Below are 27,695 nucleotides of genomic sequence, written 5' to 3' on the forward strand. Positions count from 1 at the left end.
ATAGATTGCACATCTTATAATGCAATTATATGTGATTCAAACATGTATCTATAAAGGACTACATCCAGCTTAATATTCCTGGACAAAAAGTCTCTGCTTTGAAGTGCTATCATAATTTTCAAAAACTGTATTCTCATACCTTTGCATAAGCAGTTGTCTTGATAAACCACTGTTTGAGGTATTTCTGCTCCACTTTTGCCCCTGAGCGCCACGAGCACCCATTGTCATCTACCTGTTCATTAGCCAGAACAGTTTGATCCACTGGATCCCAGTTAACCAAGGCCTAGAAAAAAGTTGCAGGAAGAAAAAATACTTTCAGTGGCTAGTTAAAAAACAGAGTTTTACTTTACAGATGCCAAATTAATTATCCAGAAGCATACCTTGAAATTTTATCTGAGTTTTCTATATTTTTAAAACAGCCATTTGAATCAGCATCATGGACTCAGTTGGAAAAGTTTTGAACATTCATCTTCTCAGAACTCAAAAGACCCAAAAATGCAGTTGGCAAGGTTTGTCTAGACTGATCATGCTAGCAGGAGAGGCTTGACACCTAACTGCTTGGCTGTAATACATAAGTAAGTGTTCCAATCAACTATATTGCAAATAACAGTCTGATGCTTAAAAGCTCTTCACTACTAATCCAAAAGTGTTGAGTCAGACTGAGGGGGATGAGTAAACAAGGATGTCCAACTGAAGAGGTCAGAATCACGAAGAAGTATTATGGTGGTCAACTCTATTTTAAGTGAAAGAGTTGCTATTATCTGTTTGTAACTCCTGTCAATTGCGTGAATTACTTCTGGAATCCTCTTTCCTTATCAATACAAATGCATTAAGTGAAAATCTGTAAAATAAAATTAATGTTGGTGTTCAACTTCACAAACCTTGTATCTTGAGCATTTGAGTCAACTGAAATACCAGACATAACATACTGGAAAAGGAGCAAACATCAAACTTACCCTCCCCCAGTACTGAACTATTTAACTTGTCACTTCTCAAAAAGGATCTAAGATCACAAAAGAATCCTATCCAAAAGTGGCATTAAATGCTGTTAATTGACTTGAAGAAAGGAACAGAAAAAAAATAAATATCAAAGCAATAGAGTAATCCATTATATTGAATGTTATTTAGTAGTAAAGCTAAATCAGTCTGACTGAAAGACAATAGCTATAGTTCCATAGAAATCTAATACTTTAAACTTTTTTTTAAATTTCAAATGACTTCTTTGTGTATGGGGAGAACTTGTATCTGAATCAAAAACTAGTAACTGTACTTATCTTGTATTTTGTATTTTATCTATCACTGATCACCTTCCAACCAGTTTCCAAACAGCTAATATTGCTTCATTTTAAGTATGCTACATATTCTTACAAATACTAAATACCACAACCACAAATCTTATAATGAGGAGAGCTAAAAGAAAGATGCAGACATCCTCTTGCTTAGAAATACTGCTGACAACTGTGTGAGCACAAAGTCTGGATACACTGATTTATAAAAAAAATATTATCAATAAATGAATGAAAGCTCTTCATTGATAAATTGAAACTTGCCTTCAAATTAAGCTTCTGTGAATTCAGACCTGAATTTAAACTTTTCACTTTCTGCCTACCTTTTATCTGTTACCAACCAATAATATCACACCAAATTTTATAAAAGTCTTATGAAAATTCATTGGGAAATTAAAAGAAATCAATATATTCCAGTATTACAAACATATTTTCCAGAATTCCAGAAAAATTTAGCTTATTCAGTAATAATATAACACATTATGAATGTGGCTCTAAAGTAATGATCTTTTAATTAATAAAGTTTTGAAAAAACACCACACAAAGTTAGTACCTAAAGAGATAAATCAGATAATACTGAGAAGTGATAAAATGCAAGTTGCATAAAGCAGAGCTAGTATAAGCTTGTATTAAACTGGCTGTGACTCAAGAAAAAATACTGTTTCTATTTTGATAATATCTTATCAAATTTATGGTGAAAATTTTGGAAGGTAACTGCAATGATTACATAATATTTAGCCTAATAAATCTTCCTGTTACAACTCATGAGGGTATATCTAAATAAATCCTGCAAAACATAAAGCAAATGTGTATTTAAGAAATCGTTAGCTGAAAGGTCTCGTCTTTGAATTTTTTAAGTTACATTCCTTCCAACTCACACAGATTTTTGACAATATCTAGAACCTGGCTAATAAATGAAATCTTTAGTTCCTGCTTGTACCTCACAAAGGCAACTTCTTGACAATGACAGCCTCTGAAACTATGACCCCAGGAAGCTGCTAAAAGTCATCTACACAAAGAAAGCACAGTGCAGGAGTGTTCAGAGCACACCAATTATCTCGCTCTCCTCACTACGCCAATGCAGACCACATGCTTTTAAGACAGGTTTCATCTTGTCTAACTTCAGGTCTCAAAAGTGTAAGTATCTGTCTCCAGGCTTGCTGTCTCTGGGTCCACTATGGATTACAGGTATCTGATCAAAGTAACAGAGTCAGGGAAGGTATTAACCTCAGTGAGACACTCACATCTGGCCAGGTCAATCACCTCTACAGTATATTGACTAGATGAGTACTGCGGGAAAAGGAGAGAGGATTTTGCTACGGTGAATAAAGGTGCCCTCTATGGATGCTGCAGCACTCAGACAGACATTGTTAATCCTCCATAATTGCAGCTCCTGGACATACTGAGCCTGTGTCTCCCTGCCAGGGTAATTTCTGGTCAGACACGCACACTCCTGGAACAGGGCATTAACTAGGCTAACACTCTACTTGCCTTATTCTTATTATCACAGCAAGGCTATGAATTATCTCTTGTTGCCAAAATGAAACTGTAATACAGGAGACTTCAAGCTGTGCTTAATACATATTGCAGATAAACTGACAACGTGGGACAAATATATGCTTTAACTATATATGATTGTTCAAAGAGATCCAGGGTTATGGGCTCTCTCTGCCATCTGTTTCCTGCCAAAAAGCAACTGGTTCATATCCACCAGAGATTACATTCCCTAAAGGTTGACAGATGCTGATTTAAGTCCTCAAACTGATCCTTGACTTGAAAGCAGATGGAAGTTAGAAGTAGATTCAATTACGGGTATCCAAACACCTCCAGGATCCCACAGTACTTGGAGTCTGAATGATAAAAGATTTATTTTGTATATCATCCCTGCTTTGAAGGAAGCGGCAAGCTTGTACTTTTCAGATTCACCTGTGTTCACTTGTCAAACAAATTCACTGATAAAAATAGGTTTGTTATAACAAAGCTAGGGGGTTAAATTCTTTTATTACGAGAAAATAATAATTACAGAAGGAAAGAAACCCCCAAACTCCAATCCACCATGCTAGTATATATATCAAACATTGAGGGGTTTTGCTGGTTGTCATTTAAGATTTCTGAATACAAATGCAAATAAGAGAAATAGCTCAGTAATACTCTGCCATCCTAAATGCTACCTTTCACCTTCAATCTCTTTTTCCAGGTTCAGAGAATTATTGAATGATATCTATGGGGTTTCCTGCTTTCTATAGAATACAAATGAAATATCAAAGCATATTTAAGAAATTTCTAGTTTCCATTTTAAGTTAGAAAGATGTACTAAATTGCTGCTTCCTTAAAGTGCAGTTGTACGTGCATTTTGGAACTGTGTTGCCTGACTATACAGAGAGTTCTCTGGACTACTCATTCAACATCTTTGTTTCATCATGTGTATAAGAAATAACTGAAACCTTCAGTTTTCAGATAGCCTGATACATGTTATTTACCAAATATTGTAATTTCTTAATGCAGTGGCAAGTGATGAACAGCTGTGATAGTCTTATGACACCTAATACTTTAATATTTTGGAGATCACAAATTGGGTTCAGGAATAGTTCAGGATAGTTATGCACCTAATCTCCAATTACCCTATACAAAACCCTAAGTTCTGAGACAGTACTGCAGTAATGTTATATAGGTAAATAATCTCACTGCTGAAGAGACGCCTAATGACCACCATGTCATATATTTCCATGAGGGATGATAAAATCTAGAAGATTTGATATTAAAGCCAGGATAAATAAAAAACTAAAAGTTGTACTTTGATTCTGCACTTTAATGCAAATCCCTGACAATAAACACTTCTGACTTGACTTGCTACAATGGCCATTCATGTTAGTTAGTTAGTTATAAACTGTTACATAGAAAATTCTGTTATATATAAAATTAATTATATTTTAGAGTGATTTAAACCTAACAGAACACAATCATTTTTTGACTGTGAATGGACAATCCAGAAATGTGCCACTGACATGAGTGATCTAAATTAGTGTAGCAGCAAAATATCCAAAGTTAAATTTGTACCTACCTCTTTTTGATACACTATTCCAGCTTCAAAAAGCTTAAGAAAGAGATATTGTGTCCATTTGTAGTACTCTGGTAAGCAAGTGGTTACCTCCTGTAGAAATGAAACAAAATAAAAAATTCTGAAATTATTCTTAGTATTTTCCTACACCATTTTAACTTAAACAATTAACCCAGGAGTTTGTAATATATTCCACAGAGTAAACATTTATGTACATATTCATGTACAAACCCATTTATTTGTATAATGCTTACAATGAGTGATATTCACCTGCACACAAAACCAGAGAACACGGGCTTTGTGTGGGTTTAATGCAGAAGGAAAAGTTTCCCTATTAACATGGGATATAAAACTCTGTAAGATTAAAGCTGATAAGATATAAGAGCAGAAGATGAATGGAAGTGATCACAGCTGCCTGATCAAGGAAACAGCAAAACTAGAAAAAAAGGTAGACTTCTCTCAAAGAAGCCTCCTAGCCAGGCTGCCTTTTCCACTGTTGCTCAGCAATGAGAAGCAGGAGAGAGGCTGTCGGTGTTCAGAGGCAGCAGGGAGCTGGCTGATGTGAAGCAGGCAGAGTGAGGAGCTAACAGCTGAAACTGGGAGCAGGAGGACAGCGAAACAGCTCTGAGGAACCCAGGCTGTTGGCAGGCAGACCGTGTGGGGCAGGATGGAATACAGTAAGATTCTTAAATTCAAGATAAAAGACTCGAGAAGGAGATCTCACATTCAAAGGTCAAATAAGCAACTGTTCCAAAAGGCAAGGGAGCTCAAGTTAGGAGGATGCTCTAGGTTAAAGTATGTAAAAAATGAGTCATAAAAGTCACAAGTGAGGAGAATGGTAATGAAGGAAATAAAGACAGATAAAAATAAAAGACAACATAAGAAGGAAGAAGGGGAGTTAAGAGAAAAGCAAACAACAATATAATGGATAACTTTTTTAAAGCTTGAAAACATTTGCTAAGTTTTTAGTGAACTCTGATAATTAAAAAACAAGCTGCTTACCAATTGCTTATGAAGCTCCATGTTTTAAATGTTTGTTCTTAAGAAAACCTAACTTAAAATAAGGATCTTAATAGGCAATGACAAGTAACAGATTCCATCATTAGAGACTCCCTGTCTTCTCAACACAAACACAGGTTTCACAGGTACAATGAAAACCCACATACCTGCTTGAAGTGGAAGACGGCTTCTACACCAAGCTTCAAATTAATATGAGCATCTCTTGATTTTAAAGTTACTGATAAAAAGTAAGCCACTGATAAAATTTATTCCATTTGGAGTAGTTATCAAGCATCAGAAATAGCTCCAAATGTGAAATGTCTTTCACGTGGGCTTTCCCATCATCCTAGCTTCCCACTACACACAACTCCTGCGGTATCATCTGCTACTCAAATGACATTTGAAATGCTCTAGCAGAAATTTTTTATTGTTTTTCTACAACTTTATATTCTAGTTGCTTTGAACTTTATATTCCAGTGCTGAAACATTGCTTTTAACAATTAAAATGACCTTTGAATAAATGTGCCTATAAGTGTGTATAAGAGACCTTCAAGATCAGAAAGAGACATTTAATGGCAAGTTTTCAGCTCAGCATGTGAAGACCTAGTAATGAAAAACAGTTGCTTGATTAAAACCCTTTTCTCTGCACTGAAAAAAACACCACTTGATAAAAATCTGATTTCCATCTCTGCAACTAAGCACATTTAACAGTTTTTCCCTCCCCTGCTTCTTCACACAGTAACAACAGTTCTTGTGCCAGTGTGATGCCACTACAGGCAACAGAGTTTCATCAGTGGAGTATCAGACACACAAAAGAAGAGAAGCAATCCCTTTCAGTACAATATAAGATTGTGTGAGCAATAGGCAAATAGGTAGGACAACAAAAGTAAGCTGTCAAAAAAAAAATAAATAGAAAAGTGAATGGAGATTTGTCCTTCTGGCCCTGAAGGGCAGATGTGTGTCAACTGAAACAAAAGGATTACAATTCCCAATCTAAACAAGCATGTACCAGCAACACAAGCTTGTGCTACACGATACAAGCTAACTCCTGGGAACAGAATCCCATGTACACACTCTTTCAGGAGTAAATAGAGCTTTCTTTGAAAGAAATGCAGTAGACTGTATCACTGGAAAAAAAAAATCTGCTGCATGGTCATTGAGATGCAAAAAGATCACTCAAGCTCAAAATTTAACTTTATAACCATGAAGGTTTAAGTAACATTTCAATTTAATGAAGAAAGAGAAATTACATCACTACCAAGTGAAATGAGCTGCTGAAGACAAGCCAGTAAACTCTTGCCAATCTTGAAATGTGTTTTGGTGTTTTTTTTTCCTATCATTTAGCACAGTAAGATTTACTGTTATAAATAATTTTCTGTGTATTCCAGTTACTGACCTTGATTAAATAAATGACGTCTGGTAAAAAGTTTCCATTAGGCTGCCATCATGCTTAAATTAAGGTGAATGTTAACATCTCTATTTATACTCCATAAGCACGATAAAGATCCACAGAACATTAACAGAACTATCTTAACTCAGAAATACACAAAGGAGTTTATAAAAGGGTTTGAAAAATAACACGCTGGAGCCATTCCATCCTGCCAAAAGCTGTACATTTCTGCTTCTCATTTGCGATCTGAACAGTGGCATAACAGCATACATATAGAATCCCATATCATAAAGCAGTGCAGTGAATATATATAACAGGATATTACCATATTTTCCACAAAAATAAAATACCTATTAAAATCATAACTCTTCCAAAAATATGTAAGATGCTGCTGAGTTGTCCACTGCATGTGCTTTTCAGTGCTCTGTGAGAGATTTAGTGATCACCCATCACATCTCAAGCACTTCAGAAGGTAATATGAAATAGGAGGGAAAGCATCTCCCTCTTTCCCCCCATCCATTTTGCCTTTTACTTTTCCCAGTTTTAAACAGATACTCTCACCAAAATGCATCTTTGTCATTGGTTACTGTTCCTTATTTTTACAGAAATGATATTCATGAAAATTATTCATTGCAACAATTAAAATAAACCACCTATACAGGTGGTTTGCTTTTAAAAGAGCAAATACTGGCAAGGCATAGGAAAGACATTTATCCTTACCAAAACCTACGTTGCTTAATCCATTTATTGCAGCACAGAAATTTGTTCCTAACAAAGTCTATACCAGAGGGGTTTGTAACTTGTTTATTTTCACAAATATATTCTCAGTTACAGACTAAATGGTAGTATTACAATCTGGATTTGATATCACTGCAACTTGGGAAGAATTTGGTCTATGTAAAGGTCAAAAAGCCATTCACTATTATAAAATCTGATTTAAACAGTCCTTTCAACTACCACAAATAAGGGTAGCCAATAGTAAAGAATCCTTCATAAAAAAGCACAAATCTGGATGAAAAATTTTGGTATTTAATAAAAGGAAAACTAATTTTCAAATGTCTTATTTTAAAATTCATTATATGTTCTAAACCTGCTCTTTTCTTACCATTTTCTATTATGAGTCTCTGATATTGTTTTTGCTTGTATTTTTAAGAAGAAGGTTACAACTTCAAGCTACTTCTGTGGCTATTAAAAAAAAATAAAAGTAATATTTATAGGCTGCATGAAAAGACTTATTTTTTTCTAAGATCCATCAGGCTTTGTGAATAGCACATTCAAGATCGGAGATAAGCAATTTTCTAGTTTATTAATAATAAATTTATTTTTAGCAGTCTAATGCTGTCCTGAAGACAAGCATGTTGCACTTCTTTAAAGGGAGATAAGAAGAAAAACTCTGGATGGATTTTTTCAAAATCTATTTGGGAAGATAAAACAGTATTTAATCAATTATCTGCCTATTTTGGTTTTCAAGGGCATACACCACCTCATCTAGAAGTATAATTATTTGATATTCAGAGTTTTAGAGCTACACCAACCTACATTTCTAAATTAATTTGAATATTTGTATTTCAAAGGCCCTTAGTTTTATGCTTTATTAGCTACAAATAGAAATGTCATATAGTGGTTACATTTTGGAGCATGAATATCTTTTCTGAAAAAAAGAAAGTAGCCTTGTATCAACAGTTTCTTTTTTTTTTTAAATTAAATTATAAGTAGGGCCACTGTTTATCAATGGTACATGGATAAGAAGAAAATTTCATAGGTAATAATCTATCTACTGTTGGTTTTATGCATGCTCAGGCAGTACACACAAATGACAACTTCAAAACTAAATAGAAAATTATCTGCACAAAGAAAATCTACCAAAGATTTAATATTTTTAATGTACAGAGCAGACAGGGAACATTAGTCTCACGTAAAAAATATGTCATTTGGAATGCAGAAATTGAAAAAAACCTTCACAGAACGAGCTACTTTCTAGGAGAAAGTTACAGATTGATAGTAACAGTGGTGAACTGATGGCTTACTGGGAACATGCACTCGATCTGATGACACTCTTGAACAAAATAAAGGAAAAGTGTTATATGCTCTTCATCTTTTGTTGCTGCTGATAGGAATCATTGAAAATTATACACCCTAATTCCCCTGAAAATCATGTTTAAAAGAAGTAACAGGCAGTTTGCTATGCTGTCTGTGGTAATATTTTCGAAAAATCTGGTCATCAGAAATGCTCAGATTAGTTATCTTAAAATCAAAACATAATGCTGGGGATTTTTTAATTTTCCATGTGTTTTTAATGTCTTTTAGAGACATTTCCTCCATGTTCAAACTTCAGCTTTTCAACCTTCCAACTGAGAAACAAATGTTCAGAATAGAAGTGTTCTCTCACGGATTTTTAAAAAATCTCTCCCCAAAATCACACCATTTCCAAAGTGATTTACAATGTAATACTTCTAACTTGAGGCATGTAAAATACCTCCATGTTTCAGGTAAAAATATCATATCATCATTAGTATTTAAAACTACTCTAAGGCAAAGTAATGCATTTAATTTCATTTTTAATTTGCTTAGATTTTCTTTTTAGAAGAGCAATTTTAAAGTGTCTTAACCTGAAGTAATCTAATTAGCTTTTAATAATGTCTTATTTATGATATCTTACTAGATAAGTAAGTTCACTGACAGCTACAACACAGAAATAACTGCACATTTTGATTTGTAAGACACAGAGAACAATGAAAAAAACCCACAGAAAAATAAAAGGACATTTCTAGTATTGCAGGTGCACTGGAATTTGTTCATAATAATATTATCAAGCAATGAGATTTAACTAATCTTCATATTCCTGGAGACAAATTTTTTGACCACCATCTGACTTTATAAGGAGGCAGATTCTTTAGGACAGCTACATGCACTAGGTAATAAAATTGGATTTTTTTTTCTTTTTTCACTTCTTTTTTCCCTTACCACATGTAAAAGGTAAAGTTTATGTAAGTTTCCTTCCCATCATCTAAGCATATACTCTAAACTGGCCACTGAGGACAGAGACAGTTAACATAAAAGGTTCATGCTTTAAAAAGGCAATTCACCACACACCAAAATAAGGATCTAAGTTAGGGGAACAGGTTCCCTCCAGCATTATTTGATAAGTACTACGCAGTAGCACAATAAAGGGGCAGATTTAAGCAAAACCAATGAAATTAAATTTTAAACAGGCCCCTGTTTTGTGAAACAGTCTTGGTTAATTAGACCAGCCCATATAAAATCTGTTTTTCTTGGGTTGTTCATAGGAGTCACTAATACTAGTGAGTTTTTTGCAGTGTCACAGTATTTTTTGTAAGCTACTGATTTAAAGCCATACAAGTATAGAATACTATAAAAAAATACTCCTTACCTCAGACAGCTCACTTTTAATGTAAGTACTTGCACAGCACAGTGTTTTTCTGTGCAAAGACACTTGAGTTAGCCCAGGAGCAGTACAGCTGAGGCAGTAAGATGCTCTGCCCAGCCTAATGAGCTCTGCAGAGAAACAGGCTTTATCAGCCTGTAAAACACCCTGCTACAGCTTAGCCCTTCCATTTCCACAGGTTACTCTCTCTTGGCCAGCTCAAATATCTGCATTTGGAGGTCACATAATATTTTGGGCATCATAAATTTTTTGCAGTTAATAAACATATCTGTTGCTATGGCTACTATTCAGGTTGCTCTTACTTCAATTAGTATGGCAGGCTTTCCAGGTAAAACAAAATTTAGCTCACAAGTTAAGGAGTGAAAACTCTAAAATGTGCTGTGTTTCAAGGAACATTTTTCAGCTGTTTTAAAATCTTACTTTCCAAAAACACCAAGTATGTGTCCCTGGAGCATTCTAAAGCAGTTCAAACGGAGTTCATAATAGAGACTCAAAGCCCTTTCCACAAGTATTCAGAGACTCCTGAAAGTTCATTAACCAAAACACTGTTTACTAGTAAAGAGAAGGTAACTCTCAGAGAATAGGCACAGAGATGACAAATGATTTTTCCCTGTGTACTTCTTGCCACGATTTTCAATGCTGCCAGTTTTCCATCTGTTCTTCAGGTCAGGACAGGGCCAAACAGAAATTTATACACAAGAGAATAATTTTCCCAGTTTTCTTGAAACGCAACCTGCATCACTGAACTCGTCATGTGTGTGATGTGTGTGTGCACATGTGTTTTCCATAACACAGCCTACACACAGGATTCCACTGTTTTCTGCAGTACTGTATATTATCTAAGTATTGCTGTGCTACACATACAGGCAACCTCTGAGACACCAACAGCTTTAAACTTTAGATGTCAAGAACATGTGCGGTGGAGCTTGCACAACAAATCTTTTCAGAGCAACTTTTTTGGCTACCAAGAAAACTCAAATCTTATTTAAAAGGCTTATACTGAAAAATACTTCCATGTATGAGACATGACAAAATGGTTTTTTAGATGCAAGACATACAAATAAACAACTTCACCTAGATGATTAAAGAAAACAGATAGCATGTCTCAGACTGACAGAAAACCAATGCTTTTCTTTTCAAATCTACAATACCACTATAAAAATCCAAGATTAGCATCTCCATCACTCTATTCAAAATCACATTAAGGTGATAAGCAGCAGCTATTGCTGAGAATATAAAGGTAGTGGCTGACTCTGATTCACTGGTAAATGCAATAACGTCACAATCACTTCAAACGCTAATTTCTTTTTTTTATCTGGAAAATGACATTAGCTTATGTCTGATTGTGTTTGATAAGTTTTTTAAGGTCAACACCTGATTCTCAAGTATTAGTGTTTTAAATAAAATTTTTTGGTTTCTAAAATGATCCTGATATGAACATCTATGAAAATGCAGGCTTATACTTTGAAATTTGGAATAACATAACCAAGCCACCACTTCAATTTATTATCTTTAAAACCTTGACTTACGCACTGAAAACTGCACTCCTCAAAAAACACATACCTTAGCACAAAGGCATTGCTGTTTCATAAATATCTGTTTATTGCCTTATTTCTAATATATAAAATTTATACTTCAAAGAGATGAAAAAGCAAATACAAAATCAAAATGATTTTAAAGATTCTCCTACACATCAATATTATCAGATAATATCAGCATGTCAAAAATATGGATATCTGATAAAAAGCTCAATTTTACAGTTTAACAAACTGGTCACTGCCAAAGACACCTGTATTGTTGTAAATGAAACGGTGAAATTCCATGGGTCTCAATGCTCCATCATACAATAAAATAAAGCAGTATCCATTTTAAAAAGAAAATCTTACCCTTTCCCATGTAAAAGACAGACCTAGTGCATCAAACTGTCTCCTCATGTGTTGAATATTACTGCAAAATAATGAAAATAAATTAAAAAATTATTAGCTTAAGCTATTTCCAAAGTGATCATATCAAAAATCTGGTGCTTATAGAGATCTGAGAAATCAAAAGCACTAGTTAACCTCTAAACACTATGATGTCACTAGCAGTAAATCTCAGAATTGTCAGAATACTCAAATAATAATTTTAAAAGTCCCTAATGTATTCTGGTCCAATTTCCATGGCTATGTATATGAAGCAATAAATTTTTTTCTCTCGATTTGAATGCAACTTAAAAGTAAAAATGGCACTGAAGTTTGAAGGAAGAATTACTCAAGCACTACTTCCTACAATTTTTAATTATCTTTACTGCAGTTGAGTCAAAGGGCCCTCTTAAATCTCAGTGCAGTAGGGGATACTTCCACTCTCAGCTTAATTCTGCTCTATTCTGGCAATGCTATCCGGCTGTATTTTGCTGTGGCTTCGGTGATCATGCAGCTGTAGAATAATCTGAATTATCTTATCCATTCAGCTGAAAAGATGCCCTACAAAAAAATCTCAAAAAATCCACCACCAGTTTTCCTTCTTTCCTCTGATCAACAGGCTGATCAAACCAAAACTGTGGCCCACAAAGACCAGCTGAGCCAGTGCAAACGAGGTGGTGGGAGCATGTATCTTTAGAGGTGACAAGGAACTAGAAACATTAATCAACTATGACACTGTCGGGTGAGATGCTGCCCTGAATGGATTGTATTACAAATGTAAAGTAGGATACATCAAGATATACAGTGAAGCTTTAGTTTGAAAATGTACTAAATACCCTTTACCAAAATACTCACAAATACACAATATTAATTAGTGAGTGGGAACTCATTCACATACTGTAGAATGGATTAAAATTTCTTAGGGACTTTTACCTTTCTACTAAAATACATTCTGTCAGATAAAGTAGTATCTATCCTCCCAGAGTGGCTAAGTTGATAGTCATGAAACCAAGCATTTAATTATGGTCCAGAAAAAACATGCAGTGCTGAATAATTGAGTACTGCAAGTATTTAATATTATAATATTTTAGTTGGAAAAGTATCAAGAATTTTAAGAAGGGAACAGAAGCATGAACAAACTGAATGAAACAACATTATCATTTTATGAAGGGACCAGAAGCATGAACAAACCGAATGAAACAACATTATCAAAGATGCAAATGTATCCAGGTCTATAAGATACCACAGATAGATTACTGCATCCAGAGTACAACAAACAACTTCACATAGGAAGACTGGTTTCCAAATAATTTTTAGAAACTGTTTACTTTTATAACTTTTTACTCATTTTAAAGAGTACTAGGAGAACATAACACCCAATTCTGTCATCTAAAGCCAAAAATGTTCACAGAAGTCAGCAGTAATAATGGCTACTTAGCACTTTCCAAGATCCAGTCTCAAAAAAACCCAACTATCTACTTCCTTCTCTCACGTGGTACAAAAAACTGCTAGTAAATCTAACCCCGTAAATCATAATTTTCCACTATGTATTCTATACTAAGGTTTGCCTCACCATAATGAAATTCTGATTTATTTTTACTGCTGGTTTGGGGAATGCTTCTCTTTTGATATTCTAGCATTTTACAATTTAAAAGTCATTGAGATTAAAACCTTGAAAATCATCTCAACATATTTTATCTTTCAAAACAGAGTCATCTGCACAGTCCCATAAAATGTTGTCAAATAACCTTGGTCTGAGATAGCCCCTTTCTTTCCTGTACCATCTTTCTTCTGTGCTACTTTTGCTCTGTTTTGTTGATTTATGGGGGCCACAATACAGGTATTCACAGTGAAAATCCATATTTCAGTTCACTTCACCTTTGTGTCCAGCTTGCAGGGTGAAGGCCATGTTCAACTGCAGCATTTTCTGCTGGTAAACCAAACGCATCCCATCCCATTGGATTTATCACCTGTCAGCAAAAAGAAAAACCAGAATGTTATGCAACTACCTGGAATGGCATCAGCAACACAGAGAGGCCTCCAAATAATGAACAGTGCTTGGCATTCTAGCACTTGCTTTGTCTGAACTGAACTTCTTCCAAACCTGCCACCTATGGCCAGCTTTGCTTCAAAAGATGACTATGAAGTGCAGTATTATGCAATAAACTCTCATGACTACTTCAATATCTCAATATTTCAAGGTTGACAATGAGAAAAACCAACTCTTTGGAAGTTTGTGTGGTGGTAAAACTCAGCAGCTGATGCTACCCCTGGCCAGAACCAATAATTCATTCTAAAGTAGAAGATGTTAAGTAAAAATAATTGAACCAACAGTTTTGTAACTGCAAGTGATGCGTAGCCTACTAATTTTTTACTTTGTGTTGAAAAACAAAATAAAAGAATACCCTACCATAACTTTAAATTCACCGGATAGAATTAAGAAGATGAGGAAAAACAGTTTTAGTCAATTTTTACTGAAATACCTTTTGCAAATATAGACTACAGACTGACAAGTTGTTATTTCATGACCACAAATAAATAAAGATGGGGAAAAAAGCTTATTACAAAATATAATAGATAATTACTGTTGAAATAGAGATGTATTTTTCCTGTTAACATGCCTATTATTTAGAAAAACAATCTAGCAATGCGGTAAGTATTCAAAAAACCTGTTTAATAACCAAGGAAAGAAAGTCCAGTACTTCAGATGCTGTCATTAAACACATATATATTGTGATACTTGATAAAGCTAATTCTACTTCTTAACATAAAAATGTGCTATAAATACAGCAATAATGATAAAAATTACACAAGTTTAACAATAGCAAAACATGACTAACATTTTACAAGTTGTAAGAAATAAGTTTTTTTACCCCTTAAAATATGTATTTATATAAAGAACACGTTTCTTAGTGGCATGTAAGCAAACAAGCCATAAAAAAGCAATCCCAGCCACACTAATCTCATATCTCCATGTGAAAAATCTGCTCATTTTGGAAGCACAAGAGCTGCTTTTGTCACTGCTTTGAATTATTTTTATTCTTCTTTTCCACCACTTTCCAATCTTCTGACTTAATGTAATATTTCATAGAAAGTATTTTATAGACAAATATTAGATAAACAGATAAAGTTCATAAGAAAAATATTTTATAGTGTTTATCAAGATGCCCTAGGCACCAACACAGTGTAAAAGCAACAGGATTTAACAGATGTGACTCTTCAGCATTTTCATTTTCAGATCTAAAACAAAACCTGCTGTCTATCATTACTGATGCAGCAACAAAAGCAAAGGTATTAACTTGTGACCCAAGCCAGCCCAGTAAGGGCCCATGCACAGCACATGTTTTGATGTCTACATCTAACAGAAATTGCAATGCTATTCCATGTTACAAACTTTCCCTAACTATCAGACTATTGCTCCTCACACCATAGTATCAGAAATTATGAGTCTTAACTGCCTATTTCCTCACATACAGAGGGGGGAGTTTACATGGAAAAAGTCAGTTGGAGCCTAAACCACTTCTCAACACCCCACTGAAGCACACCCCTGCCCAGCCCTTCCCCTCCCTGACCATCTATCCATCATTCAAAACTATTGGTACAAAAGAAAAAAAAAGACAGTTATGCTTCACATAAGCTATAAATTTCCACAGATTTTTTTATGGACACATTAAAATATTAATTTATGCAGATCAGTTCTTTTTGACTGCTAGTATTGCTGACAACCTATCTCTGGACAGATGTGAAGAAAAAAAAACAGATTTTTTTTCCATGTATTATATATAATTTCTCTATTTAAATGCCCTAGATTAATGCTCTGCCTTTATATTCCTACAAATACCATCTCTTACTACAAGCTGATGCACTGTAAATGATATTAGAAAAAAAACACTCTTGGTTATTTTTTTTTAAATTTGGCTTCTGATGATATGGATATAGACAGGCAGCCAAATGCAAGGCACAATCTCATTTCTCATGCTCCCAAGCAAAAGTATGTGGGAAAAACAACTTCACTACCAGCTACAGACGCCCCAAAAGGGCTGATGGATGCTCCAGACAGTTCATGTGCAGACATTTTATCACCATACCATCAACACTGGAAGGAGCAACCTGTGCACCCAGATCTTCCAAATTCTACCATTTATCACAAATATCATATTCACTTTTCACATTCAAAAGTTCAATTTAACGACCAATAGCATTCCTCAAGTTAAAGGTCTGAAGAAGTATGCTAATTCAAGTTTCAATCAGAAAACTGAATTTAAAGAGACATTAAAAATATCCTCAAATTAGCCTCCAGGATAGATCTATTTATGTAGTTGCTATAGAGATGAATGTAATATGCACAGTGGTTTAGAAAATGACTTCAAGTTTATTGTCTCTTTTATTTCTCTACCATGAGTGGATTTGAAAGATTTGTGAAATGTGTTTGTCTAAACAACAGGTCAGCTCCTTCTGGATGTAATCTGCAGCAAAAGTGCCTCAGTCTCCATGCAGCATTTGACATTACATTTTAACTCATTCAACATAAAAATCTGAAGAGAAATGGAAGAGGAAAAGAAAATATGCAACTAACATGTCAAACGTTGGCACAAAGGAAAAAGGAACAGTTTGATGGTGCAAAACAAATTAAAAATAGGAAGAAAAAAATAGAAAGTGGTTTTGAAGACCAAAGGGTCTTCCTTGTTTTGAAGACCAAGGGTATTCCTTGTAGCTCTCTGATGGGTCACTAACTGAAATCATGGCTGCTCTCTTCAGCAGCACAGAAGAAAAACAAGTCATATGCTTTCTTAGATGCTAACTTGCTTTCAACAGCAACCTCTAAACATTATGCAACTGAGAGATCCATCCTGCTCACTGCAGTGACCATTCTTCCAAGCGCCACTTCTCTAGGTAGACAATAATTTCTCTAAGCCTCAAGGAGAAAGAAAAACAAGTAATGACTGTATCTTGTTAAACAGGAAGCTGAATAAGCCTAAGGGTGCCTACACCAAGTAAAAGAAGGCAGGTGTAGTTTCAGCCATTTTACAGTGGCAAAAGGCAGTGCTATCACCAGAGGCAGCTGTGTTTATCCTCACAATGAAGCAAGCAGGTGAACTCCTGGTGCTGAAAACTCCCAGGTTATTCGTGAACACGTGGCACAACTCCAGATCCTCAGAAGTTCATATGATCAGGCAGGATCACCGTGCCTGAAACTGTTACTGTTTGAATTGTGGAAGATTGGCGTTTTCCATCAATTAACAGGGTTTGCACGGGAACATAAAATGTTACAAGGAAGTGATTAAACAGTGCGTGGGGAACAAAGTGCTCAGTAACTACAATGAGTGGTCTTTTTGGGAACAAATCATTAAAAATGAAAAGAGTTGCATCTTGAAGCATTTCAGATGCCAAAGAATCTGGCTTGAAGCATTTTGAAGAATCCTTTCACAGCATGGTCAAACATCTGTTGTTAGCGATGGCTAGAGCTCTTTGTGTTACTGTGGGACCAAGGGGAGGAAGACACAGAAACTGATCTCAGAATGCTGAGTTCTCAGCTCTTGCTCTCAGAGCATTCTTATCTGACATCAGTAGGTGAGATCAGTGTACTATATAACACAGAGCTGACAATGATCTCATAACAAAGTTCTAAGCCTCCATCAACATAACCAGGACCGGTGATTCAGTGAATTCTCCTCGGTCTTTGTAAGGACACAAAGAACATGTTTGCTCTCCTGATGTGCTCAGTATGTCTCAGAACTGTGACCAGGGAGCTGACATACTGCTCTTGCACTCAGATCAATGCATTCTAAATTTTAAGAAAGACAGCAGATTCAGCATCAGAAAGGCCTGCAAATAAATATATTTAATTCACAGAATCTGTCATAAAGTATGACCAGAAATGAAAATTAAGAGGCTTACTGACAAATTAGTGGTTTGAACTGATACAGCAAAGTCTATATTCCTATCCCTACTTACAGCTCCATGACACACTCGACATGAGCTAACCAAAAAAACCCTGACAAAATGGGAAATGCATGATTACAAGTTCCAGCTGCCAGAAAACACCCCTAGTTCCATTGTGGATCTCATAATTGTGCAATCACAGACACATGAGACAGCGAGGACTTGCAGTTGAAGAGGGGAAAGCTCCTTCCATTGGTTGCCTACATTGGGCTGAACTTGCTGAAAATCTGATGTAAACTGACGTATTACAGCACACTTTAAATACAAGACCTCCACCTGAGTGAAGCCTAGATTCTCTTTTAACCATTAGAGGTAATAGACACCCTTACACAACAGGTAAAAATTAACAACAAACAATTCCCCCAGGCAGATAAGGCATGCCTGGAAATAGATTAAAATAAGGAATTTTTGACCAGTGTGTACATTCTAAAAAGGACTATTTCAATGCTTCTCTGCAACATAGCGCTGCATATTAGAGAAGGCACTTTCAAAATAATCAACCCATACAGATTTCTATCAAAACATAAAATGCCCATTTATTTTTATTCTCATAAAACATAAAACACAAGAAATTATTCAACATCCACAGAGTACCACACACATTTTGAGAACAAAGTCATCTTTTTCTTCCTTAATCTCACACATTCTTGTCTAACATAATTACATTTAAAATTATATCTCATTTTCTCTTTTTCTTTCAAAACGAAACTGAGTGAGCTCATTAACACCTTCAGTACAGGTTATGGGAAAAGTGAAATTAACTAAGATTCAATTCACACACAATACTTGCAATATTTGCTACTTGATTTATACCACATGAAATAACCTGACAAAAGGCCACAACAGTCTCACACACAAAAAAAAGTGGAGAACAGCAGCCAGTGATGATCAGAAAACAGATCTGTATTGAAATAATTTGTTCTACTGATGATTAATTATAGAGTTTTAATTAAACTTGCCTGTCTGGCTTCAATACCATTCACTTTTGCAATTTCGAGAGTATTAAGATTCACTGCTGAAAGGGAAAACAATTAATGAAAATACATCAAATTTGAAAGAGGATATGGATAAAAAGAAAATGCTCTTAAATTCATTTACATTGTAATTTACGTTGTTATTATTGTAGAAATATCACTGATTATATTCTAATCCCATCCATCACAGTTTATATGTAAATTAAGAAATAATTAGTATAGTGTGAAGCTAGCATGTAGAAATTTCACCCTGATTACGGAAAGGACTGTTCTTGGTTCTGTACAACTCTCACATGCGACTGCCTTGCTTTGGTACCAGTTTCATTAGGAAGATACCACAAGAACTATTGAACTGAATCACTCTCTGTTTAGTGATCACTAAGGGAATTATTCTCAGTCCTCTGAGAGGCACAATTTATCCACTTTGGAATTTATCAAAGACGTGTTAACGATACCATGATAAAGTAATGGGAAATGCTTTTTCTCAGAGCAACAGCACACTGGAAATCTGCCACAGTGAAAACCACCATGAATATCTCTATCATTTCTATACTGCACTCTCAAATAATGAATAGGAAATCTCATAATTTCTTACAAAACTCCTACATTTAAATTCATAACATGCATGTAAATTCACAGAGTAAATGCAACTAGAAACTACGCATCATAATTCTGGACTGATTTATTAATAGGTATGAATTTGTCATTCAAAATATACAAATTACTTTTTCAAGCATTTTATAATACATATGTTTGTAATAAGATGTAGAGGTCTCCATATACAAAAACTGTTTTAATTGCACTTCAAGAAACATGGCACGTTAACACATTCTGGAAAGACCATCTCAGTGCAGTCATGCTAAGTAATCTATATGGCCTACATTTCCCATGCAGAGACTTCAAACTTCATCTTCAGTAATCAAAATGTAAACAAGTTATCTTAAAACAGATGTACTCTACAAATCATTTATCCAGCAACCCAATCCAAGCGCATGACAGCTTGTTTCCCATGCACTGCCTACAGGTCCTTGAGGACTGAGTGCTGGAACAAGACAATGCTTCACAATGCTTTTTTATTGAAGCAGTATCTCTCTCAGAAATAAGGTGGAGAAAAGTGCAGTAGATATTTATTTTCATACTTAAAAGTGCTGACGCAGTACAGGTTTCTGGGAAATATTTGTAGAGTTCAGTGTGCATTACCTCTCTAGAATATTTTAATTGAAACAAAATCAGACCTTATGGAGCTGAAAAAAATTGAATACTAAATTACATTTTAGAAAAACCAAAACCACAGCAGAATCCAAATCATTAAAGACTTTCCCAGTTAAAATTTCAAAATACCTCCAATATGAAGAAATTACACAACTGCATTCCAAAAAAGGTCTAAAGGACCTAATCCCTTTGTAAATGTATTCTAGTCTATCTTCACTAAAATATTACAAAATATGGGCCAATGCTTGCCTGTTCAGATTAAATCAATATGTAACTAATTCACTGTTTTCTCATTAAGGCATTCTTAATGAAAAATACCTCCATCTTATTCAACATAAATTGCTCTCTTAATCATATATTCTTCTCAATTACATACACACCATAGATATTTTCCCTCATTGTTTATTAAATAACAAATATATATAGTACTCTGAAGCTTTCCCTGGGAACTGTAAATCTCAAGGGTTCTGTCTGTAATTTTCATGGTAACAGCCCATCGTTCCTCATTGTCTTACACCTTTTTTTTAACTTGAAAATGATGGATATAAAGTTTAAACAACACTGCCACTCAAAAATCTTACCCTAACTTTGCAATGGCTCCACTTCTACTCAGATTTTTGATTGGAGAAAAATTAGCAGTCCCTAGGCTTTCAAACATACAATATTAGAGCCAAATTTTGAGAAAGAAATAGAAAATCAATGGAGTAACTTCACAATTATGCATACTAACAGTTTGTTTCTAAAGCATTTTTTTTAATATATTGAAGAATTCCAGTAATTCCTTGAATACAGGGTCAAATTTATTTTTCTAAGAAATGTAGCAAGTATTATGACATAACCATGTGTTAGCCTACAGTTGTCACAATATCTTAAACATCATAATAACCTTTGACAGATTGTACAACCATGAAAAAGGGCAGATAGAACTTTTAGAAGTTGATAAGTTAATTGCAAAGAAAAAATCAATTATACAGACTCTAATTCTAAGTGATGGAGAAATTAGCATGGGTAATATGGGAAAAGTTTTTTAAGGTAAATGTAAGTTCCAGCAAGTTAATGCACATCAATAACGCAATGTCTCTTAATCTGACATACTCAGAAAATCATCTGAGAGACTTTTAATGTCTCTTAATCGTAAATGAAAGTTATATTCTTTGGCTGCCCACCTTTAGTCAAAAATAGATGTTCAAACTGGTTAACATAACAGAAGATAAAAGTATTTTTAGAAATCCAGCATGTTCTACAGGCACTTCTTCAAAGTAATTTTTACATGTAATATAAAAATATGCTGAAATGCAAGATGTAAAAAACTTGAAAAGTCTGGAAAAATTTTTCTGGGAAAAAAATAGGCAAATGTGGAAGTAAAAACTTGTTTGCATGGTGGCTCTTGTACTTCACTGGAATTATATTATCTTTACTTTCCTCCAAATTTTTCTATTAAAGGTGCTTACTTACCTTGTATGCAAAAGTTTACAACTAGGGCATGCTACTGATGTAGATAATTATTTTCACTTTATTTTTGCAAGTATAAGAAGAAAATTTTCAGCTTGCTGAACAGCAATTTACTTGCTACCTCCTCTGCCATTGGTAAGAGATGGCTATATCATTAGTGGTCTTAACATCAAGCAAGAATCAAGCAAGAATCAAGCATTCCTTCAAATGCCTCATTAGCTCAATTTTTTTAGTGAGATCCAAATTCTGGTCATTCAGAGGAGTCAGGAAAGGTAAGTGTTATAACAGACATTGGGGGTTTTGTCTCCTTTAAAGTCTAAGGCAGTCATTTCTTTTTCCTGTAATTTTGAAAGCCTAGGAATGCGTATGTGTAAAGCAGCAGCAAGTATTCAGTGCATGGTATGTTCATCACTGGCATAAAATACATAGTATTTGGAAAGGCAGCACACTGAATAATGCAGTGACGATACCTATCAGATCTCATGGACGGTGATCAATCCAGGAAATGCTACACTTCTACAGCACTTGCAGCAAGGAAATAGCACTTAGTACCACAACAGGCAACTAACAAATTTTTTTCTCTATTTCATCTTCTTTGTACTCTTTTGATGCTGATACCTATATTCTTGAGCTGCTCCTTCTCTCTTGTACATTAGAGACTCCTTCCTGTCATCCTAGATCCTTGCCTATGCTATTTTTCTCTTTTGTTCCCTTCTCTTTCCATATTCCTCCTTCCTACTGTTTTCCCAGATTCTTCACATTTTCCCTCTACCAAATGTCTTTTCTCTGTAATATGGCTGTCACTCTGGCCACAGTTCTCCCACACCTTCCTTACATCCTTCAAATTTTACCTTGCCAGCCTTTACTGCAGAATGCCAGCCAGGATCCCACTGCAGATTGCAGGAACAAGGCTCTCAGCTACCCCTTCAACCTAATGGAGAGACAGAAGGGAGCTAGGGAGAAATTATGGCAGGCATAGGGGAGACTGAGAAACAGAGAAATGTGGAAGGGAAAATAGGATTTCTCCTTGCAGATGCAGCAAGAAAGTTAGGCTTAGCCTACCTTGTAGGCCTGCACCTTCAGAAGATATTTCAAATATATAAGCAAGGCTGAAAGGGGCAAGCCAAGGGGCCAGATGCTACAGAAGAGAAACTTTCAGCTACACACACATGATGTGGCAATGATCCTGTTCATCTGACTTGCAGCAGTCACAAAAAAACAGAGGTTTCACTCCCAGCTGGCACAGAGGCTGTCCCTACGTGTGTGACAAATGACATGAACTGGTTCTCAGGAGCAGAAGAGGTGAAGGCAGTTGATTTTGGTGGTGTCTATTTTCTCTTGCCAGGTAAATCTTTTCCTCTCCCCTGGTCCCACCCAGACGACAGGAGGGTTGTCAGTCTCATAAAAACTGTGTGGTCTCACAGGTCTCAGCAACACTGTGTGACACATCAGTAGATTCAGGCACCTCACCCAGCATCAGCTGTTATCATCTGAGGTAGCTTCTAACCATCTCTTACCAACAGTGAATTCTGAACACCACCGGCTTTAATAAAAGTCTTGAATATCAATACTCAAAGCTTCATGGGTCATTATCTACAGATCTGTAGCACATATTCCACTTTCATGGATTTTGGAAAATACTGATTTCCTGATCAATTATGATACTAAAATACAAAAAAACCCCACCCAGTCCTACCACTTATCTCTTCTTACCTGCATCCCTCTCATTTTCTGGAACCGAGCTACTGCATCACTGATGGTGTAGACACGAACGTGGCCCATGTGAAGCTTCCCAGAAGGATATGGGAACATAGAAAGCACATAAAATTTTGGTCTTGATTTCTAGAAAGAAATTTTTAGAAACTAGTAACTACATGAGTTAGCATTTCACTTGAATAAATACACGTGCACATTATAAACTACTACATGATACCAGAAAGAGAAACACGGTTCTGCTGGAACTGATCCAAGTGAGCACTGATGAAGTTCATTGGATCAATTTCTTTGGGGCTGTAAATGGAGATGTTTTACCACTTTGCTGCCATCTCACCAATTTGTACTGACACTTCTATGGCACTTGAATGTTAAGAAAATTGATTCACTTTTACTCAAAAAAAACTATACTGACAGAACTGAAGCTTAACAAAGCACCATTGCCACTGTAGCATCTGCAACTGATTATCTATGTGTTCTTAGTCTGCCCCAACAAAAACATGAAAACATAGCAGATTAAATTACTCTCATAACAGTTTAAATAATTAATGTTTTACTTTGTATTAACAACAAACACAGAGCTCACTCCTGGCCAGTTGCTTTTTGTCAGCTGAACTGCAGTAACTCCCAGAGTGACTACATCATTTGCAATTGCATGAACATCTGCTAAAGAGAAACTGTTCAGTTTCGCTATGTATGCTCAGATCCAAACACATCTTACATGCTATATTTTGCATAATCAAAATTTAATTTACTTAGGTTTAATTAAAATGACAAAAGTTACAAAGAAATCACAAATCCTCTCTCACATCAATTATTCCTAATACATCTTGATTACCACTGAATTCATCACTGATACATTGATAGTATCAAGTATCACTGATACTTGCTAAATTCTTCCATTATTTTTCTAATGTTAATAATAAAAAAATTACAGGCAGCTTTCAGCTTTTACTGTTCTGAATAAAACAGTATTCTGAATATATAAATATAATTATTATTAATATTATTAATATATAAACCAGTATATACCGAATGTATATTTGTCAAATAATATTTCTTTATCACTTTCATTCAATCACAGCAAAATGAGAAATAATCTGAGTACTTCATTGCAGCACTACACACTATTTGCCTCTTAATATGGGATGTTACTAAACCTACTTCAACTGTAAGGATTGAAAATATCATTAAAAATACAATTTAGAACTTAGCATATGTATGCTATATATGATTCCTATGTATGTATTTGTATAAAAGACACAAGTCTAAATGAATGCTTTCCCTGCTACAGGTATGCATGCACACCATTTCATGCCAGTTTTCTTCCCCAGAAACAGCAAGCTCTTTTCTCTCTTCAACATTCTGGTATTTTTTTTTTGTCAGAGAAAAGGCAGCTTTTAAGGGAGATGAACAAAAAACCACAATGGGCCACAAAAGTGTTTTTTATCTATTGTGACAGAACAACTGTGAAGGCAAAAAGAGTCAGAGACTGAGATACCATTGTTTTCAAGATCTTTTATTGCATGGGAAAACTTTTTTTTTCTTCAAGTCACTTACTATTCCTGAGACTGCAAACCAGAAAATATTAAAAAATCATTTTCCCTTAACACAGATTTTAGTGAGTCACAGGTGTAGTGTAATAGATTTGTCATAACACTGGGAATGCAACCTTGAGAAAATTGTTTACAAAAGTTACAAATAGATGTTTCTTTTAATACTTTAAATAATGAACTGCCAAATATTGTGTAATATGCAAAGAAAGAACTGATTACTTAAATACTTCCTAAATTTACAAATTTATATTTTGCCTACCACTGTATTTTTCCTCAGGATTTTTTATTGTTTTTGTTTACTTATTTCATTAATAGCTTTTAACAATCTATATGAAAGTATTTTCCCCTGAAATGTAATGCACCTCTAACCATTATAAGCCATCTGTACTAAGTAAGCTTCAATTCATTTCATTCTAAGAAAACAAAAATATAAACATGCCATCTCCAAATTTCTCATAATGCTTACATCAATTTCTGAAATTCTGCAGAACTGATCCTTTATTCTTGGGAACCACCAATTTTCAACTCGTTTTCTTGTCTCCAACCCATATTTTTTTTCCCATTTCCCCGTCTCACTGTAAATAGTTCTCACACGAGCAGGAACCAGTTTTCTCTGCCATTTAATTAATCCCAGGAAGCCATTTAATTGTCTCTTCAAACATGAGGAACAAGGGCCAGCTCTTTGATAAACCAACTGCATTCTTAAGGTTATGGTATCTGAAAAGACAAAAATACGTATTTCATGCCGCAGTATGTAACAAGAACTCAATGATTATTATGAATATACTGAAAATTGGTAGCTATGAGACTATTTTACCTTGACTTGGACTAGTCAACTGCTTTCCACGGAACTTGCATTTTATTTCTGTGTCTGAATTACAGAAGTATGTATTTTTTAGTCAAGAGAACTAAATGTGGCCTTTGCACAGACCAAAAGTATTGTGTTAGATGTCTAATAAAATTATTACATTCAGTCTCCCATAAAGACATAATCAGCCAATTGAAGGTTCCAGAAGCTCCACTGCCTGAACAGAAGATGGGCCTAACAGGGTGTTAGTAAAAATTCAGAATGAAACAGAAAGAAGAGGAAGTTGGATGAAATTATACTGTAAAAATACTGAATTTGTCATCACTGAAAAGAGATGGGGGAGGATGACTATAATTAGTAGATTTCAACCAGATATTCCAAACCAACTATTTTGCTAACGCTTTCTTTTTCAACTAAAAATCTAGTTAACTCCTCAAATGCTTTAGAGAGAGTCTTCTAAAGCTACTAAGATGAGAAAAAATCAGACAGTTCCCATATTTGGGACCAGTCTCAACAACATAATTGCTGATTTTACTTCCTACAGTAGGAAATGTGGCATTAAAAGAACCTCTACTCTGAAATTTCCTTCTCATCTTGACTGCCTTTTTTTTTTTTTTTAATATTAGCATTTTTACATCAGTATTTCCTATCCTCCATGGATGGTTTTGGTGTCAGTTCAGAATTTACTTGCATAGTTACATTAGTAAAATCTCAGTGTAGAGAAACTCGGTATAAGAAAAGATTTTACTTATGCATTTCCCATAAGGTAGAAACATTATCAGTAGAAATAATTGCTACAGCACTTAAATTAGATCCCCAGCAAGCTAGTGGGAGTTATGCTTCCTTTAACATTCACCGTATATTCATACACAAACCCTCACTGTGTGTCTCATTACCTATCTATAGAGTTGCTCCTTTTCTCTCATACTTATCAAGCAGGGTCTTATAAACATTTTTTCACTTATGTCACACCACTGCTTTGAATTTCTTCTTGCTACCCTCCATAATCTCTCTTATTTGTAATAAAAACAAACCCAGGACTGTATTCAGGACTCCCAGTACAGGTGCACATGAGTCATTCAGGAGACTTCAACTTCCCCCCTCGATAACATCACACTCATCTCAAAATTAGCGTTTCAATACTTCAAAAGTTTTTTGCTTATTTTTATAAATTATTTCCTTATTACTTATGTCTTATTTCTATTGATTTATTTTACAACAGAAAGGAGTGCTTCCTTATGCAAACCAATTTCAGCACTGCTGATTTACAAAGCAAGTATTTCAAAGCCCAGGAGCTACACGTGCATACTGTGCTTCACTGAAGGGAGACTACCAGATGAGAGGACACAGTCTCAAGCACATGGTAAGGTTGGACATTAGGAAGAATTTCTTCCCAGAAGGAGTGATTAGACATTGGAATGGGCTGCCCAGGGAGGTGGTGGAGTCTCCATCCCTGGGGGTGTTTAAGGAAAGACAGGACATGACACTTAGTGCCACAATCTGGTTGCAGGGTGGTATTCAGCCATAAGTTGGACTCGACCTCAGAGATCTTTTCCAACTTAATTGATTCTGTGGTTCTGAGACAGAAAGAACACAGACCCCATGCCTGTGCACAGCTCAAAGGAAGCCCACCAGCCAATGTAATGCCTGAGAGGACACATTTGGGTGACCTCAGGCCCTACAGGTCACCCACGCAGGGGTCAGAGCAGTGGGTGAGAGAGAGAAAACAGCCATAGCCAGGGGCACAAAGCACTAGTGCTAAGCTCATTCAAGTCCATGGAATTTCAGGATGAGAAAGAGAACTACAGTGTCCTTCCTACTCCCAGGTACCATCACACACAAGATGCAATGGCCAGCCAGACATGTGTTGGGCCATGGCACAGAGGATAATCAAATCCAAAAGACACAGCACTAAGATGTTCTTCCTTTCCAGTCTTGTGTGCATGGGAGTACGACAAGCAGAGGGCCCCTCCCTGCTCCAGTTAAGCGCTCTCCCA

The 27,695-nt window shown here is 35.4% G+C and overlaps 1 protein-coding gene across 3 annotated transcripts in view; it reads right to left on the minus strand.

The window, feature by feature from the left end:
• The window catches only part of LARS2 (leucyl-tRNA synthetase 2, mitochondrial), an 84,126-nt gene that overhangs the window by 55,195 nt on the left and 1,236 nt on the right, over positions 1-27,695 (minus strand). The window contains exons 1-8 of one of the 3 annotated variants that reach the window (XM_086848178.1): positions 25,859-25,949; positions 25,708-25,761; positions 25,357-25,607; positions 23,335-23,463; positions 13,919-14,010; positions 12,026-12,086; positions 4,348-4,437; positions 140-283 (exon numbers count right to left, since the gene is read on the minus strand). In XM_086848178.1, coding sequence (XP_086704304.1) covers positions 140-283; positions 4,348-4,437; positions 12,026-12,086; positions 13,919-14,010; positions 23,335-23,463; positions 25,357-25,607; positions 25,708-25,761; positions 25,859-25,880 — 843 coding nt within the window. In that variant the 5' untranslated portion in view covers positions 25,881-25,949. Of the gene's footprint in view, positions 1-139; positions 284-4,347; positions 4,438-12,025; positions 12,087-13,918; positions 14,011-22,472; positions 22,553-23,334; positions 23,464-25,356; positions 25,608-25,707; positions 25,762-25,858; positions 25,950-27,695 lie in introns of those variants that run through there. The other 2 variants (XM_086848186.1, XM_086848179.1) reach the window with 2 other exon arrangements.

The sequence above is a fragment of the Cyanistes caeruleus genome, chromosome 1, assembly GCF_971803275.1.
Source record: "Cyanistes caeruleus chromosome 1, bCyaCae1.hap1.1, whole genome shotgun sequence".
Taxonomy (NCBI): domain Eukaryota; kingdom Metazoa; phylum Chordata; class Aves; order Passeriformes; family Paridae; genus Cyanistes; species Cyanistes caeruleus.